The sequence below is a fragment of the Hyposmocoma kahamanoa genome, unplaced genomic scaffold (genome assembly GCF_003589595.1).
Source record: "Hyposmocoma kahamanoa isolate Upper Pololo Valley unplaced genomic scaffold, ASM358959v1 100021, whole genome shotgun sequence".
In the NCBI taxonomy this organism is placed as follows: Eukaryota; Metazoa; Arthropoda; class Insecta; order Lepidoptera; family Cosmopterigidae; genus Hyposmocoma; species Hyposmocoma kahamanoa.
The window spans coordinates 9,550,423-9,570,298 of record NW_020653200.1 but is presented as its reverse complement, the minus strand read 5'-3'; the positions used below and the strand labels follow the sequence as shown (position 1 = coordinate 9,570,298).

The window sequence follows — 19,876 nt, the reverse complement described above, 5'->3', positions numbered from 1 at the left end:
TATTTTAACAGACTTCAAAAAATGGAGGAAGTTATACGTTCGGCTGTAGGAATGTTTTCAGATATCTCCGTCAATTGTGGACCGATTATGAAAATTCTTTTTTGTTCGAAAGGGTGCACTTTCAAGGTGGTCCCATTGTCACCAAGTCAGAATCTGATGAATCAATCCCATGAAAATCGAAGGAAAACCTCAAATTCTATAGGCTTGGCCGCGTATTTATCAATTTCTCCATCAACTGTGCACCGATTTTGAAAATTCTTCTTTTGTTTGAAAGGGTATATTCTCGAGGTGGTCCCTGATACTGTTCTGGGTTCATTTCGGCTATCACAAATTACTAATTATTTTCCGCAAATAAAAGTCAACTTTTCACTTGACACAATACATATAATCAACAAATCACCGTCACCATGACAACAGAAAATATAAAATGTACAAAGGAGTATGTAACAGTCCCATTATCACCAAGAATTCAGAATCTGATGAGAGGATCGTATGAAAATCGAAACAAGCCGGTAAGCATATTTTTGAAAAAGTTAATTTTAATTAAATTTATTTTCCTTAGTACTTGATAGTAATTTTCCATGAATTTCCATTGCACCCAGTATATGCAAAGAGACGTACAAAGATAATTTCAATTCACTGCCTAGATTACTACTAAAGAGTATTGAAAGTAAAGTAATACAAATGGTTTTTCGAACAATAAATACTATTGACTAGCACTTCATTAAAAACAAAGGCACAAATAGTTAACGACTGCTGCATCTAAAATAGAACGAACAATAAACCACAGTACTATAACATTATCATGTGTCTGTTCACTTACTCGTATTAAACATTTAACATAGTTATCGATTACAAAGTTTAAGCCCACACATGTTAACACACACAGACAATGAAACTACCAAACAGCCAAGTAAAATACAACATCAACCGTTAAATTTTGTCTGCGAAAACATCCGTTATAACATAACAATATATGTATGTGTACATTATGGTACACCCTAACCTAAAGTGGCGTGTTTAAATAGGAGCAATATCGCTTCTTCCACGTCAAAGCGAACACTTAATTGTATAATTCATTTCATGATTCCGATTTCTTTAAAATTTTCGAATTAGTATACAAATATTATCAACATTTCTTTAAACTAGAAAAGGGTACATGACAATTTTTTTTCCATAATTGGAAGTTGTACATGATGATGAAAACTGGTCACTGTTGGTAGTTCAATGGGCATCAATAATTTATTAACCGACTTCAAAAAAGGAGGAGGTTCTCAATTCGACTGTATGTTCTTTTTTCTTTTTTTTGTATGTATGTTACGCGATAACTCCGGTATTTGTGTACCGATTTTCATGATTCTTTTTTTTGTTGGAAAGGGGGTATTTCCATAGTGGTCCCATTTCATTTTGAAGAAAATCATCCACCTCAAAGGGTGGCTGTTCACGCATGAAGATTCATATTAATAAATAGCGCCTAACTTCAATTTAGGAGCAATTACTTTTAGCAATTATTTAGTTGACTTTGCTATTTCTCCAATTCAAGGCGTTTTTCTCTCGAAATACTTTGAGTAGTGTCGTAGTGAGAACCTACTTTTATTATCTCCAGTATCAAGTCCTGTACAGTGGCGAACTAGGGGATATTTCAATAAAACTTAGAAAATAGACGTAAAACCCACGTACTTTTGAGGTCGGTTTTTTAGTACTCTGTACCTACTGAGATTATTAATATCAAATTCAAATTTAAATACCGCTACATAGAGTTTGGAATCGTTTGCAAGGCAAGCTACCCACTGTAAATACTGAGTCGTCTGACGACCGCACTTCGCAGCCGAAGTCGACCGAAGCGACTAGGTATAATATAATTGATATATAGGCGACATGGTCGCCTCACCGACTCGCTATTCACACTGGGTAGCTTGCCACCTTCGGCATGCGACGGTTGCCTGTCGACCTGGTGTAAATGCGCCATTAGGCAAGGCAAAGTAGTCGGATTTGGTGTTAACGGCGGCGAGTCGACTGCGTCGCCTTCGACAAGGGGAAGTAGTCAACCGAAGACGACCCGGTATAAATCTGTAAATACACGATTATACGATGTGGGAAACCCTTTCTACTAACTACTACCCTTTGTACTACAGGACTGAGTTTCCGACAAAAAAGAATCATGAAAATCGGTTCACAAATACCGGAATTATCGCGTAACATACATACAAAAAAATAAAAAATAAAAAAAGAACATACAGTCGAATTGAGAACCTCCTCCTTTTTTGAAGTCGGTTAAAAATTAAGTTTAATTTAAAGTTTTTATTAGAAAAAAAGTTGAAATATACAGGTAAAGTACTATTAATTTATAATTGGGTCCCCGCGGCTAGGTGCCAAGATGCTGGCAATGTTCCCCCTTTGTATGGCTGTGCTACCCTCATATAATTATATATATGTGTATATATATATATATAGGTATTTATATATAATTTTGCAGGCCTGAGTTATTATATTATTATTACGTTACATATTATTTCGGAGTTTAGTAGCATTCAGTTACTAGGCCTGGGAATAACAAATAAAGTGATAAAAGAAGTCAATAAATGCAAAGTGCTTAGGAGGAAAAGTAGGCCAGTGAATACAATTTCAATTCATACCATTTATCTCAGATCATAATATCATAGTAGAATAAAAACAAGTATGGCAATTCCATATAAAACGTAGCTGCCCGTACTGTATATTCTCATTCTCTTAGAATGCACTAAATAAAGCGTGACACACAGAGAGCGGGTGCGGGTCGGGCGCGGGCGGCCGCGCTCGGTGTGTTGTCGTCTATGTAAATACACGGAATTTGACTGTTCGTTACACTAACAGCTTCGCACATATAGCACGCACTCACACGCACTCGCACATTCTCGGAAGCACACACTGTCACGCAGTCGCACGCACACGCAGGTAATTGCAGGCACACACCCGTGCTCGCACGTTCACGCACGCACTTGCAGGCACTCTCACGCACTAAATACTATGGGTTTTGACAAACTCAAATAGTAATGTGACAACCATATGCTTCCAGTGAAGTGTAGGTATTAATGCGCCAAACAGGGCGGGAGTTGAGGGTAAGTAGGGATTTGTTCTTATTCTACTATGATAATAATGTACAGAAGTTAGAGTTACACGCAGAGTTCCGTCAGAATATAGAAATATGAAAATAAGGAAACAGTAAAGGAACCTTGGGTGCAGTCTGATATAATGTAGCATGATCGAGTAGTCAACCTAATCAACCACAACGCGAAGAAAATGATTTGTACAGCAATTAATATGCATTGCGTTAAGGCAGCACTTTTTCTGAGAATAGAAATGGGCATGGAAGTCATTCTGGTGAGCATCCGCAAACTTGCTTAATGAATGCGCTACAGCAACGTGTCAATCCCAACAACAGTATAAACGCGCTGTTGTACCCACCCACAGACATATCCCACCGCATAGTCATTTTGTGTATATGGTAACGGCAATGTGTATAATTCAGTGATTATATCGAATACCTCATTCTGCATATACAATAGCGGGCTTCTTTAGGCAATATACAAAATAGTTAATGTTTTTAAGTATTATACACATTTCCTAGACATTCTATACAAAGTCTAGATATTGTAAATGCCAACGCAAGATTTGGCAACATATTAAATGAATGACGAAATATTAAAATTAATCATTTCTGTGTGTGTTTCCGAGCTTGGACGAAATCGTAAAACAAAAAATTTTTTAGGGATATCCTTTTTCGGGCAAAAGCTTCAATTCAATTCAGTTCCATACCTTAAACGAACACAGAAAAACTAATGTTCGTAAAAATATTTCTTGGTTGCAATAAAGATGAGTTAAGACAAGTGAGCTTCACCGAAGCACAGTACCTGTATTTTGTTGAAAGAGCACTATAATCAAACGAAATTTCATGTAGTCGCGATCTAAAAACGTAACAACGATATATAAAAATTGCGCGGGAAAAGTTACAAATGAAAGTAGCGCGGCCTAAGTAGACTATTCTCTTATTTTCTTAAAAGATTTAATAGATCACTCGTCGAACATATAAAAAGTCTATAAGTAAACTATATTGTTATGCAAATCAAAATTTTCCTTTTTATATCAGGTAAAGGAAAACTATATTATTATGGAAGTGTAGCGACCCGAAAATGATTGCCACGACGGGCGGCCGGCACGAACAGGCACCTGTTGAGTGAGTCAGAAACACACTACCAGTGACGGGTGACGATCGGTTTATTCAAACCACATTCAAACCGATATTGATCGAACATTGCATCGAATAGTATTTTGTATGACTCTCTAAAGTTGGATGGAATAATTACTAATTAAATAAATATAGACACAAAATAATTAGAATATTTTTCTTTAGATATTATTCATGTCTTTGACGACCTAATTATTCAAATGCCGAACATTCAGTTTGTTTTGTTTTAATTACAAAATAGTCGCACGTCTGCCACATTCTCACCTGCAGGGCTAACACGGCAAGCCGCGACATTCGCGAGAGCGACATAAGGCACGAGATCGCTATGCAAGAATACCAGTATCTCCCGCTATTCGCAGACTGTCGTGCTAGCCCTACTTGATGCAGATGGAAGATCGCATATACATAGACAACGTACTAATAAATAAAGTCCGAATACCTTTTAGAGCCAATTACTTACGTAATAAGAAATCACTTTGAAGTGAGATGAGTGCTATAAATCTATAGGTTGAACCGATTAGCATGTCAGTTGCGGGCATTGACCCCGACTTTTAATCCCGAAGTCACAATTCGACAGCGACCGATCGCCGATCCCAATAAATCTGTCGCAATTTTGATATTGCTGGAGGAACATAAGAAAAGTGAATGACATTATTTGAAATTGAGACATATCATTGTGTGGATTCTTATATTATTAATATAACATTGTTACTATTATAATTCATTACACAAATTTTCATTTTAATGATATACATGTTAAATGAAAATAAACAATACTTATGATTATGAATTGGGTTACAGTAATGTACACTTTACATTAAAACTCAGTGTATAACTTTATAATTTTAAAAATACAAAACATGTCAATTTTCATTTAACATCCATAAAAAAAGTACGATACCCTAAAAAAGGCGAATTTCAACTTATTCCCGTTTCTTTTTAGCTACGTACTCACGACAGCAATGCGTCACCTTTGAGCCCTTTTGTTTTAACATCTATTAAATACTTTTTGTCGGTATGCTTGCGTTCGGTCGAGATTCGGATATATTTACGTTTAAATTTTGCTGTGGTTTTGTTGTTTTTATAATTTACTTTGCTACATATTGCCAGAAATAATACCACTTTTAGATTTGGCAACTCAGATCGGACTTTGAAAGTGCCGGCTCTGCTTAGTATTCCGTTTTTCACCGACTTCAAAAAAGGAGGAGGTTCTCAATTCCACTGTATTCCTTTTTTATGTACGTTACGTGATAACTTTGACATTGTGAACCGATTTTGATGATTCTTTTTTGTTGGAAAGTCGGTACTTCAGTATTGGTCCCATTTCAATTTGAAGAAAATATTCCACCTCTAATGGATGCAAACTACAGGATGAATCCCGTTTCGCGCACTTTTCGGTAACCGGTTTCAATAAAACTTGGCAAATAGATGTAATTACATCCACGAACTTTCGTGGTCGGTTTTTTAAGTACCCTGTACTGAGATTATTTAATACTTGTATATACTTTGAAAAATAACAGGCATTTTTTATAAAGGCATATTTTATCAGTATGTTTAATTAAATATAAACATTAGACAACACCACATGTTGCTCTGATCCCAAAGTCAATAACTGAAGCATTTGTGTTAAGGCAGTAGGAAACATTATTGTTTCCGGCACCACAAACGCCCAAACCCGAGACAATATAGAAAAGTTAGTTTTTTCTACATTGGCCGGGAATCGAACCCAGGACCTCACAGATGGTGGTCATGAAAACCGGTGTGTAAGCAACTCGACCGCAGTCGTCAAAGAATTATTAAACTATTAAAAATTACTATTAATCTATTTAAAAGTTTACAACCCCCGAGATCACCTGTGCGTCAAGCGTGACTTCTACCACGACACACTAACGATAACACTTTCGCGCATTACTGGGAACGTTACAGAATATCTTCATCATAAATAACATAATACAGAAGTTTTGTAGCAGTAGAGCTCCTTGTGAAAGAGTTCGTCCAAGGAAGTACCGTCACCTTACCTATTTCTGCCGCCAAACAGTAATATGGGCATTCCGGTTTGGAATGATAAGGGTGCTGGTGAAATTACAGGCACATGAGACTTATCAACTTATATCTCAAGGTGACGGGCGCAGCGGCAGTGTCCCTCAGATCTTTGTGTTTTAAAACTCTGAGTGGAACTGCAACTGTTCCGGACGGCGTGTCGCTTACCATCGGTATACGCCTTGTTCGTCCCGTCATTGTCAGTTGGTATCATAAAAAAGGAGTGGGTGAATGACCGCTATTGACATGCTAAACGGGTCGTATTAGTGGTATGGTGCGGTGCACGCTCGGATTCGGACGTGCTCCACTACACAATAAGAATTATAATAATTCGCGACCCGCGCGGCAATAGCCGCTGCACGTAATTGACTACGGGTTCTCAGCAACTCATAGCCAACGAACTGTTGGCGTTTATACAACACGCCATAGATACCATGGACGAAGTCAGCATCGTGCAGATCTGCAAGTCAAATTTCAAAGAAGAAGAGATTTGCAGTGGCAAGGCGCTGCTTTTCCGGACGTTTGGCAAAGCCGAGCAGATGCCGTCTCGTCGGAGAGATGGAGGAGTGAAGAGTCTCCAGGACATCATTACGTTGTTCAAGGAGACCGACCCAGACGACGTGCCTGCATTCGTGGCGAAGGAGCTGCATAAGCTGCCCCCTGTCACGTTCGACCACGTCGACGTCACCAGGCTGCTGAAGGACATCACGTCCCTAAAAGCAAGCCTTGCTGAAGTTCAGTGTAAGTTGGAGGCCTCAGACAACACCATCAGTGAGTTGCGTGCCCAAGTTGCATTACTTAGTAGTGCGGCTTCGGTAAGTAGGTCACCTGAGGCCTGCAACGTGAACACTTGTCGCGGGGCGCAAAATGCTTCTTTCAGCAGTTTTAAGTCGGCTGACAAGCATGTGTCACCGACCTCTGGCGCTGTTGCCGCGCGCGTTTCCCCGCACCCCGCCCCGCCGGAGACGACCCCTTCACGTGATTACGCAGCTGTTGCCGCTGCCCGACCCAGTACTCCACAACCACAACCCAGGCAACCAATGAAGGGAAAACTGAAAAAGAAACTCGTATCTGGAGCTGCGTCGTCAGTACCACCGAGACGAGTTGATCAGTGCGACGAGGACGGCTTTCGGAAGGTGGAAAAGAAAAAGAAGAACATCAGCCGAAACCTTAGTGGCACCGCCCTGACTGGCCCGAATCATTTATTGCGTCCAGCGGTACCGACGACGTTGTTATACGTGTCGCGTCTTCATTACTCCACCAAGTCTGCGGATATTGTGGAGTACATGCGAGTGAAGGCCAATGCAAACCTGAGGGTCGAGCGGTTGGAGTCGCGCCACAACGTGAATTTTAATTCATTTGTGGTGCGAGTACCAACTCAACACCTGTCGACCTTCATGAGAGAAGACTTTTGGCCGAAGGGTGTCATATACCGGCGTTTCCGAGGACGGCTACCGGACACTCACGTTGCGTCACACGTCGAAGTACATACGTGTAAATAAATAGTGTTATATGTATATTATCATGTTATATTGTATTTATGATTAGTCCGTAAGGTATTTATTTAATATTTCTGTTATTGTTTTATTATATTATTGTTATATTATATGTATGTTAATCTGTAAGGTATGTATCTATGGGTCCTAGTTGCCTGAAATAAATAAATAAATAAAAAAAAAAATAAAAAAAAAATAAGTATAGCTTAGGTTTTCGGAAAATACAAGACAATCTAATTACTAAACACATCCTGTAACAATATATTTAGTGATGATAACCTCTTACTGTTTTATTTTGAAACCTTTTAACTATCAATGGCTACTTCACTATTAAAATGAAAAATTATGCCAAGGTCACGGTTATACTTAATTTCATTGTAAAAGTACAGGTGATGATTCTGCTTGAAACGAACAATTACAACTTTATTTTCATGTATGGGAATTTCAAATTTAAAATCCCAGTTTTAGATTTCTATTTTAAATTGATTCTATTGATGCAAACTAGCGTATCTCGAAATTATTCGCGCCTAATTTATTAGCACCTTATACAATTATATATTATTATTGTAACAATGTACATATTATTATAACCATTTAGTTAACCACAATTCAAAATAAATATATCGATTGACACATCTCTACGCGACTAAACTTATACCTACGCCAAACTCGATTAAGTAAAATTACTATAGTTGCCATTGCTGCTGTGAAGTTGGCCACCCACTAAACGGGACCGGGAATTTAGATGCAGCTTTTATTACGATATCTCCCTTTACCGTTATAGTAATAATAACAATATTAAACTCTAAATATTTGAAATTGACTCGGAAGAAGGCGCCCCAGGGCCCTGTGATCCCTTCCTTATACATTATGGGGCAAGCGTTCTTCTAGGTCATCATCACTGCTTTAATATAATTATGTACATATTCTAATGTATAGGTAAGTAGTACCTGATATGTCTGAAGCGCGTCATGACTCGTGCTAACTTCGGCGTCGGCGGCCAGTTTCTTTACCTGAAAACAGAGTGAAGGCTCAAACAGATACTTGGAGTCGCGCAAAGACGGTTTACATATAAACGACCCAAAGACAGCATTTTGAAAAAATACTCTTTTTCGAAACGAGTCATGTAAGTCATTAACGCTACACATGATAGAAGCTTTGTTCAATATATTTACATTAAATTTTACAATCAACAGTTCATAAAGTGCAACATCGTGTAAAACAATAACATCGCGTACATATTACAAAGCAACCCCTAAAAAGTTGTGTGTAAATGACATCAAGAAAAAAAGTAAAAAACCTAAACGTGTCGGACATGCCCGTGATAGGGTTTCGTAGCCGTTTACGTTGCTAACATAATTGGGCTTAGTTATACTCTTTGCCCGATTCATTTGTGTGACTTTTTGCTGATTTTCTTGTTTTTGTTTGAACCGTACTTTAAAGTTAAGAATAATTAAATTGCGATCGAGCCTGGAGTGTCTCGAGCACGTGTCACAATGACGTCTTTTGTTACATTTTAAAAAAACAATTCAAAGACGAGGGGCATCTACAAAACAAATTTAGTTTTTAAGTTTTTGTTTTTAGTATTACAAAATTTATCTTCACATTATCTTTTCATAGCAATAGGTGTATAAATAATCTCAGTACAGAGTACCTACTAAAAAAACTGACCTCAAAAGTACATGGAAGTACATACAATTACCAAGTTTTATTGAAATCGGTTACCGGAAAGTGCGGAATCCCGGGTTCATCCCCTAGTTCGCCACTATACGAGACTTGACACAGGAGATAATAAAAATCGGTTCTCACTACTCAAAGTATATTAAGAGAGAAAAACGTCTTGAATTGGAGAATAGCAAAATCAACCATTAAAATAATTGCTCCTTATCATTGACTTACAATTATATGGAAGTCGGGTCCGCGCTAAAAAGTGTCCGAACTTATAGGGCGTTAAAATCGTATACAGAGCGTCATTCACGCTTTAGTCTTCGTTTGTTCGACTGACAGCGAAGAAAGGAAAATTAGACAGTACTGCGATGACATTACAATTTAAATTCAACGTTTTAGCTTTTTCATATTCCTTTACATGTCACTACGTTTAAATAGGTTGACTTGGGACATTTTTTTCGTGGTTTTTGTATTAGACCCGTCGTCCATTTATTTGTAAGTCAATGCTCCTTATAATAAAATTTGGCGCTATTTACAAAAATGAATCTTCATGCGTGAAAAACCACTCTTAGATGTGGATGATTTTCTTCAAAATTAAATGGGACCACTATGGAGAAACCTCTTTCTAACAAAAAAATAATCATGAAAATCGGTTTACAAATACCGGAGTTATCACGTAACATACATACAAAAAAAAACAGTCGAATTGAGAACCTCCTCCTTTTTTGAAGTCGGTTAAAAAGCGATGAAAATAGATGTGATCTATAGTCAGATAAACAGATGTACTTATCGGTTGCTAGTTTACCTACGGAACCGTTTCTCTCTCCAGCGCAGTTAGTTAGACTATGGAATTTGCCTCTCCTGTATTACCTGCGTCGAAATATTACGAAATCATAAAAGGGAAATTTTAATTTTGCTCAGGTATATCTTACAATGAAACAAAGAATAAATATTTTATTATAAGAATATCTTTTATAAATACTCTACATAATAAATACATATACAGGGTGTAATTATTAAGTGAGCACAGGCAATTATTTCGTAAATATAAAAAATATCAAAACCTTTAAATTGATATCGAAAGTACGTTGGTTAATGCTTAAATTTTTTTTAAATAAAACTAGAAAGTTCTGAAACTTTAAACGTTCATGCATTTAATATGATAGTCGTAGAGAGGCTTTGGTTGAGCTACGGTATTCACATGATATTGGTAGACTCACTAACCATAGCGGTGCCTCAAAGGCTGGCTTTGGTTCTACAGTCTAGACTAGTTACCTATACTTTCTTCATACGTTAATTGCTTCATGTTGCTGAGCAACGCCGAGCGTTCGTCATTCCGCCAGTCAGTAAATTTAGTTGGCGCTGCCACTTTTTGCAGTTGTAAAGTCATCCTAAATTGTATCACAAAAATTATAAAATATAATCAAGCTCATAAAATATTTAAGTAATGTGGGTCTGTCCAGTCGCTCGTGTAATAATTAAAATAAATTTTAATCTATAATAAGCATCCTTTACCGTTAACTGCGAAATAGTAAACTATTGGCCTAAATGTCTATTAGCAAGCGCTACAATGTAAGGAGGACCTAGTAAATAGAAAAACAATTCTAAAAAATAAGTTCTATAGTCAGATCCAAAGTCGTTTGTAATCCCCGACGCAAAAAGTTTAAAGTCGTCGGTTCATGTTATGTATTGTGTATTTGTTTGTGGCATCATACGCACTTCTTATTAGAGACGGCTGAGATTTCTATTATAACATTTACTCCCCCATTAATATGAAAAACCTCTACACAGGCCGAACTCGGCGCGTGAAGTGACGTATTACAGGGGAAAAGTGCGCTCCCAGAATCGAGCTGTATTTCGCATATTCAAGTCAAATTATTGCCGTACAGCATCCTAATTAAAGGGACCAACGTTGCATTGCCACCTCAGGTACATAATTAATCTATGTGTGTAAATACACAAACGCAGTTTCTTTTTCTTTTCTTAGGTCCTATGTAGTAAATATGTAAATAAATTTTATGTGATAAAAATCGCACAAATCCTATGATGTACGAAACTAAATCAGAATATCGATTTGTAAAATCAGTCATATATAAAATTAGGTATATTTGATTACCATGTTGTTCTAATGGTGTATCACGCTTCTCTAAAAGCATTAATTAATAACTTATAAAAAATATAAATTAAGGTATTAGTAATCCTTCGTAAGAATGAAACTATTTTTCCGGATTTAAATCGCGTATATTTGTTTTTTCAAACATACTTTAATTCATTCAATAAAATAATTTGTAAAACTTAATGTAGCGTAAATTGGAATGTTTTCTTTGTAAAATTAAAAATAAGGTATTTAATTAATAACTATTGTAACTATAGTGAAAAAATAGGGTGGTTTGCATTAATATTAGACATAACTGGTTGAAGACTGTACCACCTCAGTCAACCGTGACCATGGGACCTGTAAAGGGCCCGAAACGTCGGTTTGTTTGAAAAAACAAATATACGCGATTTAAATCCGGAAAAATAGTTTCATTCCTATGTGTAACAATCGCGAAAACCTAAGAACTCGATAAATCCTTCGTAAATTATTTACAGATTAAATAATTTTCTATTCAAACTTTCAACTACACGGTAAGTTTCAAAACTGCAAATACCTAATAGTTTGGACACTGTGCTAATACTGACACGATTCGTTAACGTAAAAATACTAGGTAACCAGTTCAATCTAATATATTGCAATAGTCACCCAAGCGAAATACCGAAAAATTAAAGTACTTTGGTACCTACCGATCTATCAATTACAAAAAAGTATGTAATATAAATTGTTGTAAATGCTCTCTCCGATCTATGTGTCTATTATATGGAGGGGTACCTGTATATACATACTTCTATAATTACACTACTATTATGTGGTCCTGATTTAGTGCCGGCATTATTCGTGGTTGGTGACACCACTGAATTAGGAGCGCAGTAGTATTTGCTAAAATCGGAAAATTGTTTAAGTAATCTGTGGTTAACGGTATTAGTTACACATTAAGTCACTATTTGTTAGTTTTAACTATGTACTATATATATATATATATATATATGTCAGCATTACTGTGTTCCGGTTTTGAAGGGTAACGGTTCTAGTGAAATTACTGACACATTGGACTTGTCAACTTATGTCTCAAGGTGACCTCAGATCTTCGCGATTTAAAGCTTTGAGTGCCCCCCTCCTTAAATTTAAACTGAATAAGGCTAAATGGGATGAATTCTCTTCATTAGTGGAAGTTAAAACTAGGTTACTTCCACTAATTACAAATGAGAATTTCCTTGCAATCTATGAGGATTTCATTAACATTCTGCTTTCTGCTGCTGATCTCTCTATCCCTCTTAAAAAATCTAAGAAAGGCACCATCCCCTCCCCCCCATGGTGGGACTCCGACTGTACAGAAACCATTCTAGAACGCAATGGAGCTGAAGAACTTTTTTTGGATAATCCTACTATTGAAAACTTTTTGTCCTTCCAGAAGCTCAAAGCTAAATCCAAAAAGCTGTTCTCAAAAAAAAGCGCCTTGGCTGGTCTCAGTTTTGCGAGAATCTCGCTCCTCGTGTAAAATTTTCTCTAGTTTGGAAATATTTTAAAAAGTTTTCAGGCTCTCGTGTATCCAATACTTTTTCCTGTAATGAGCCATCAACTTGGATCGATGACTCTATTAATAGATTGGCTCCTCCTTCGGTCCCATCTATGGACTGTTTCCCTCCCTCCTTTTCCTCCAACTCTAATGATAGAATGGATCAACCATTTTCCTCCGTAGAACTGTCTTCAGTTTTGAACCACCTAAGAGACTCTACACCTGGAATCGATGGTATCCCATACTCTTTTATTAAGTACATCTCAAATTCTTCGAAAACTGTCCTACTTAATATTATCAATAAAGTCTTTGAAAATGGTGATATTCCACACTTCTGGAAACTTCAAGTTGTTATCCCTATTCTTAAACCAGGTAAGGATCCAAGGGATCCTGCTTCATATAGACCCATTACGCTGTCATCAGTATTATGCAAAATATTGGAACACCTCATCAAAAATAGATTAGAGTGGATATTGGAGAGCAAAGGACTTCTATCCAGGCCGCAGTTCGGATTCCGTAAGGGTATGGGCACTCTTGACAGCCTCAGTACCTTTTCTACTGAAATCAGACTCGCACTCACCAGAGGATTGTACTTTGTTGGTGTCTTCCTGGACGTGACAGCCGCTTATGACAATGTTTATCTCCCGCTACTCAGGCAAAAAATGCATCAGCTGAATCTACCAGTGAGGATGATTAACATCATTTATAACATGCAATGTCTCGCTCCATCTCAATACGTATCAATGTTTCTCTTCTCCCCCCCAGAATGATATGGAAGGGACTCCCACAAGGTTCTGTCTTGAGCCCCATCCTTTATAGTCTATACACTTCTGACCTTGATAAATCTGTTGACTGCTTCTGTGATATTCTACAGTATGCAGACGATTTAGCACTCTATTATTCCTCAGAGTCTCTTGATGAATGCACTATCCAACTAAATACTGCCATTAGATACTTGCAAGATTGGCTCACTAATCACTGCCTTCTCCTATCACCCAGTAAAAGCTCAATAGTAGTATTCACAAGAAAAAGACGTGTCCCACATATACAAATTTTCCTAAATGATGAACTGATCCCTGTGCACGACAAGGTTAAGTTTCTAGGCTTCTTTTTTGATTCCCATATGACTGGAATACCTCACCTAAATTATATTAAAAATAAATGTGAAAAGGGTATAAATATTATTAGAGCTCTGTGTGGAGTATGGTGGGGAGCCCACCCTTATACCCAAAAATTGATGTACAATGCTGTAATAAGGAGTCATTTTGATTACGCTTCATTTTTATTAGAACCTTGTAACAAATCCGCTGTTAACTATTGGGATAATATACAGGCTAGATGTCTTCGTGTTATATTAGGAGCGATGAAATCATCTCCAATCAATGCCATGCAGGTTGAGAGCTTAGATCCTCCGTTATGTTTCCGTCGTCAATACTTATGCGACCGTTTCTTTTTCAAAATCTTACAAAATTCTGCTCACCCCTTACTTGCCCCCTTGACTCAACTAGCGAACCTTGTTACAACTTCTAAATACTGGGAACATAAGAGCCCTCCATGCCTTTTAAAAAGCTTTAACAAATATCTCAACCCTATCAATCAATACTCTGCTAATCCATTCTTTTTAATTGATTTTGATGCACTAATTTTTAAACCCAACATTGTTACCAATTTAGGAATTGTCAAAGATGACCCTAACTCTGGAATACTTTTTAATAAAATCGTTAATGAGAATTGGAACGGTTGGCTCAATATCTTTACAGATGCTTCCAAATCCACCACAGACGATTTTGTTGGCTCTGCCGTCTTGATCCCTACATTTAACATCTCCTTAACTTTTAAATCTCCCTCTAAAGCGTCCGTATATTCGGGTGAGGTGATTGCTGTTTTTGAGGCAGTTTCATATGTTGAATCCCACAAATTAGACAAATCTGTAATTTTTACAGACTCTCGTAGCTGCCTGGACGATCTGTTATAATTCCTTCTTCTCCTTCTAAATTTTCCGCAGAAGCCTGGGAGCCAATCGCGTTAATTGTCAAAAGTAAAACCAAAACCTAAAACGTTGCCAATTGGTATCGCGCTAAATATTTTAACGTTTTAATTAAATTTAAAATTTTAATTATTTTGTTACAGATTTTAATAGCTCGTATTGTTTTTAACTACTGGGGCGTACCAGACCCCCATTGACAACAGTGCCTATCACCCTTTCCCAAGCCAGTGTCAGTAAGGCACAAGCGGTAGCTGCTTAAAATAAACCAGTTATTATGAATAAATATGCAGCTTTCCTAAAAGGGATGGTATTAAAAGGTGGTGAGAAAATAAGCTTTACAATGTACATCACCTTTGTTAGTTCATGTCTTATTTTCTGTTATTATTATCAAATAAAAATGACAGATATAGGTAAAATATGTATACTTGTATAAAAAGATATTAAAAGGTTACAATTTATCTCTTTTAACAGTTGACTTTATACAACATATCGTCCCCTTACAGTGCAGTCTCAGATATTCATTTTCAGTTTGTTTTTACTGATTTTTGTTGAATAAAAATTAATAATGTAATAATATAGTATCTAAAAGAGGTATAATTTAAGTAATTAAAATGCTAACTACGCACGTTATTGCATTTACTATACTTTACACCATATTTTTATCTTCATCCTGAAAAATTACATAGAAATCCCATATGAGGTATTCATTCTAAGATGACGATGTATACCTATTGCAATTGTTTATTACCTTAATATCTAAATTGATGTATACTTTTAAGAGGTTGAAATTAAAAAAGAGTGTATTTTTCGTTTATTTATTGCCTCAATCTACCTCAAATCATCCTTCAAATCCAGAGCGATCTTGCTTTTTATTCTTCAAAGAAGTCTGAAACAAAAATATGTATATAGTAAGATTGGAGACCTAAATTTAAGACTGAGCCACCCAATGATGAAGGGTGGTGAAGCTCTATACTCCTATGTGGGGTCTTGCTTTCTGATAAAGAGCAATACCTCTCATGAGAGTAGTGACAGATAAAGCAGGATGGGTAGTTATATACATACAGTATGAAGCCAACATAAACGCCAGAATGTTTAGGGGTCTTTTCAAAATAGATTATAAAAAACGTTTATATAACTGTGGAAATATAAAGGGGACAAAAGTCTACAGATTAAACCTAACCTAATTGAACATATCATCAGCAGGAATTAAGAAAACATGTTGAAAACAAACCTGTCATTCTTGTTAAATATTTTATCAAAAAAGTTAACTGTGGGCCACAACCAACTCGGTAATTGCTTTGCAAATGGCAGCTATGGATTGAGCATGCAGATCATCTGCTTTGGCAGAAATAATAGCTGCCTCAGCCTGCACCCTGCCAGCATTCACATCCTGCAAGAATGCTTCGCATGCTCGCAGCTCCTCAATGCATAAGAATTCTACCCGGCTCTGCTCCAACGCTTTATCAGCTCGCTGTCAACGAAATAATAGATGTGATGTAATAAAGAGTGGGAAAGAATTTGCTCGAATTGAAAGTTACTTTGTTATTGAATTGTATGTTTGAAGTTATTTAGTTACTTTGCGCTAGAGTTGGTGTCCTTTAGGAAGGTTGGAAGGGCCTCTGCCGCAGTCGTTGCCGCCGTCGATGTGGTGTAGATTCTCACCCTGCTTTACATACCATTCCATACCTGAATAACAATAATAACATTGCATATTATGGTGATATGAGTTCTGGTACAATAACGGTGAGTGATCCACTCAATGTATCCTATTACCTCTCATTATAGCTCACCTTTCGGGATCTATTGCGGGGCCACAAAATAGCCACACACTCGCACCAAAGGCGTGCTGATAACACGCGCGAACTACGCCGAACGAAGTCATTCTCAAGCCAAATCTCTGTGCGATTCGAACTCCAGCAAAGATGGAGCTGGCTTACAGTGGTCGCTCGCCGTCCGACCGCATCCACATTGGCTGAAATACGAGCATCATTATTAATTCTACATTGCTAACATTTCGAAATTAATAGTAGTTAGCGTACCTATTTGATTGTATAAAAAGATACTATTTTATTAAATAGAATATTAAAACAGGAAACAATGTGTAGGTACTTGCCTCTGCGGGTTTTATCTACAACAACAACACACTAAATTCAATTAATTTGGTTCAAATTACAACTCATATGTTTGTTTACAATAGAATTTTATGACATTTCTTTTACACACTTTTTTAAATCGCTCTTTTAGAGACTTGAATTTGTAGATATTGACATTTCAGTGCGTTTCACGGCAAATTTTATCGGTTTTCAGGTAGTCAAGGCACGTCTCTTAACGTTTCGTATGAGGTCATAGTTTTAGGTTTTGTTGGGGTTTTGGTTTTGGTTAAACCTTTAAAATTGATAGCGCGATTGCATTTTGAGCATCGGTAAAACCATTTATTTACCAAAACCAAAACCTATACCGTTGAATGGTTAAACCTTTAGAAAATAGCGCGATTGGCCCCCTGCTTTAGGCCGGCCTCACACAAAGGAATTTACTCGTCTGTGAAAAGACATAGTGCAACTTACGTAAAAGCAATCTGCACGTATAATAACTGAGTACCTATTTATTATTATGTATGTAGGAACAATGGGTGAATGCCGCACTTGCAATTGACAAGCGCTCTGTTTGTCTGATAATCCTTCAGCTTCTCGCCCGACAGAAAAGCCGCCTTCGTTAGCTAGTGATTAAGCTTGTTAACACAGACTTTGCGTATTGAAATCTATACTGCATATTATGAGCGGGCTTTATGTAAATGTTTTAATATTTCAATAAAAGAATAACCATGGATATAGGAGAATAACCATCGGTCAGTTCTGACACATGTGAGGTTAAATAAGAAATGAATATTTGAAATTAAATATTTGCTCTAAAATTAAGGAAATAGCCAAATACCCAAAAAAAAAGGAAATATGTGAGGTATTTTAAAGTATTTTATTAGACATTTATTTAGATGTGACAAATTATGGATGAAATAGATATGTATATTTACCCAAATTTGTCACAGTGTCCAATTATTGGATATCGAAACTTAAGTAGGTAGGTACTACATTTTTATCACTTTTTCAAAGGCGTTTGACTTTGTTACACTGTAATTTTGACGATTATTTTTAAATTTCTAAAGCATTTCTCTGGAACCTTCTTAATTAAAGTATCTAAACTGTTTAATTTTGTACTCAATAACAGTAACTATAACAGGAAAATCGAGGAATTGGTAAATGGAAACTGAAAGAACAATTCTTATGTTTGCAATGCAAAAAATACAGCATGAGAATTTTAACAGAATGTTCTATTGTAAATAATTTTTTATAAAATTATTATTATAAAATTATATCCCACGTTTTTTATTTCAATAAATGTTTTCATTTTAAAGTTGTGTCTTTTTAGTTCTAGTTGCCTAGACTTTATTTAGATTCTGAGGTAATACTCGTATGGGTATACGAGTATTACCTTTTTTTCATTCATATTATTTTGCATTCATTTATTTTAAATGCATATTTTAGCTACAAATAATATTAATAATAATGTACCAGGCAACCAGACCAATTGAATTGCAAAACTTTATGGGGACTACTGAGATCTCCCAGATCAAAACCAATTTAGAAAAGTTTATTTCGCAATTTGGTCCGGGAATAAAACACGGGATCTCCCAATCCAGCACCCGCAGTATAAACTGTTGGACCACCGAAGTCGTACGTGATTACATATATGAAATAATAGTACAACGCAATTATCTGACTTGAATCACCTTTTATTGAGTTGCAAATACAATGCTCTATGTCTCTAAACACAGCATAGTAACAAAAGAGAAAAACACATTTATCCGTTCATTAGTAGACATTTTGTTCTTGAACCCACCGCCTAAAACTGTAGAGTGTAATTTCTTAGCCCAACGTTCACATGTTTCTTTTTTACGAAAAAGAAGATTTTGTAATATTTTAATTTAGATTTGTAGGATTCTATTCTGACTTATCGATAATAACCAACCTTGTAAAATTGTGACTTTTAAATTGAACTACAATACATTTAAGTCCTATAACCATTAAGTCAATGCATATAACACAAGCTTATACTTAGTTTTGGTTCCAGTCTCGTACAAACATAATGTGGAATTAATTTTACTATAATACGAGCACTGTACCCCACGTTTGGTGGGATAGGGCTTGGCCTGCGGCGCGTGGTCGGGTTCAGGTTGCGGGGTGTGCTTATGCTCTTCAGTGGCTCAGGCATCGTTTAGATTCTCGATTTGAGCCAATTTATATAACAAACATTTTTAAGTTGGTTCTGGTCTGGGTATTACCCTCAGGTTATGTGTATTGTGGTATTCAAAATACAGGAAATTTCCTAGTTTATAACCAGAAAATTGGTGTGCTTATCTGGCATTATTACGGCGTTCTCGCATGCCGTGATAGCAATATTATTATTCTAAATTGTATATAACACAAATTGGAAATAGCTGAACTTGTTCACTGATGGATTGCAAAGACTATAACTTCTTTTTATTTAACATTTTTTTTCTCACTCAATGCATTGTATTGATTATTATTCAATTCAATTACGACTTGTGCTCCGTTACGTAATGACACGACCGGTCCTGAGCGCAGCGAGTTGCCTCTGTGTGCACTCTTGCAGTGTTCGTAAGACGAAATTCGCATATTGCTGAATATGTTTGTTCTGTTCCGTTGTTCCTGTGCACGAGTTCTTTGTGTTGTATGTGTTATGTCTATATGTCTGTGGCTTTATCTATTCATAACTTGAAATTGTTTATCATAGACCACATACATACGTTTATTTCTTCCGTGTTGTTTGT

The 19,876-nt window shown here is 36.5% G+C and overlaps 2 protein-coding genes across 2 annotated transcripts in view; both read right to left on the bottom strand.

The window, feature by feature from the left end:
- The window catches only part of LOC113228134 (protein cycle), a 96,393-nt gene that overhangs the window by 65,314 nt on the left and 11,203 nt on the right, over nt 1-19,876 (bottom strand). The window contains exon 2 of the mRNA XM_026461337.1: nt 8,712-8,774. Within this exon, the coding sequence (XP_026317122.1) occupies nt 8,712-8,734 (23 nt within the window). The 5' untranslated portion in view covers nt 8,735-8,774. The remainder of the gene's footprint in view (nt 1-8,711; nt 8,775-19,876) is intronic.
- Nucleotides 16,295-19,876, bottom strand: part of LOC113225391 (G-protein-signaling modulator 2) — a 45,135-nt gene continuing 41,553 nt past the window's right edge. The window contains exons 8-9 of the mRNA XM_026457694.1: nt 16,707-16,716; nt 16,295-16,501 (exon numbers count right to left, since the gene is read on the bottom strand). Of these exons, the coding sequence (XP_026313479.1) occupies nt 16,295-16,501; nt 16,707-16,716 (217 nt within the window). The remainder of the gene's footprint in view (nt 16,502-16,706; nt 16,717-19,876) is intronic.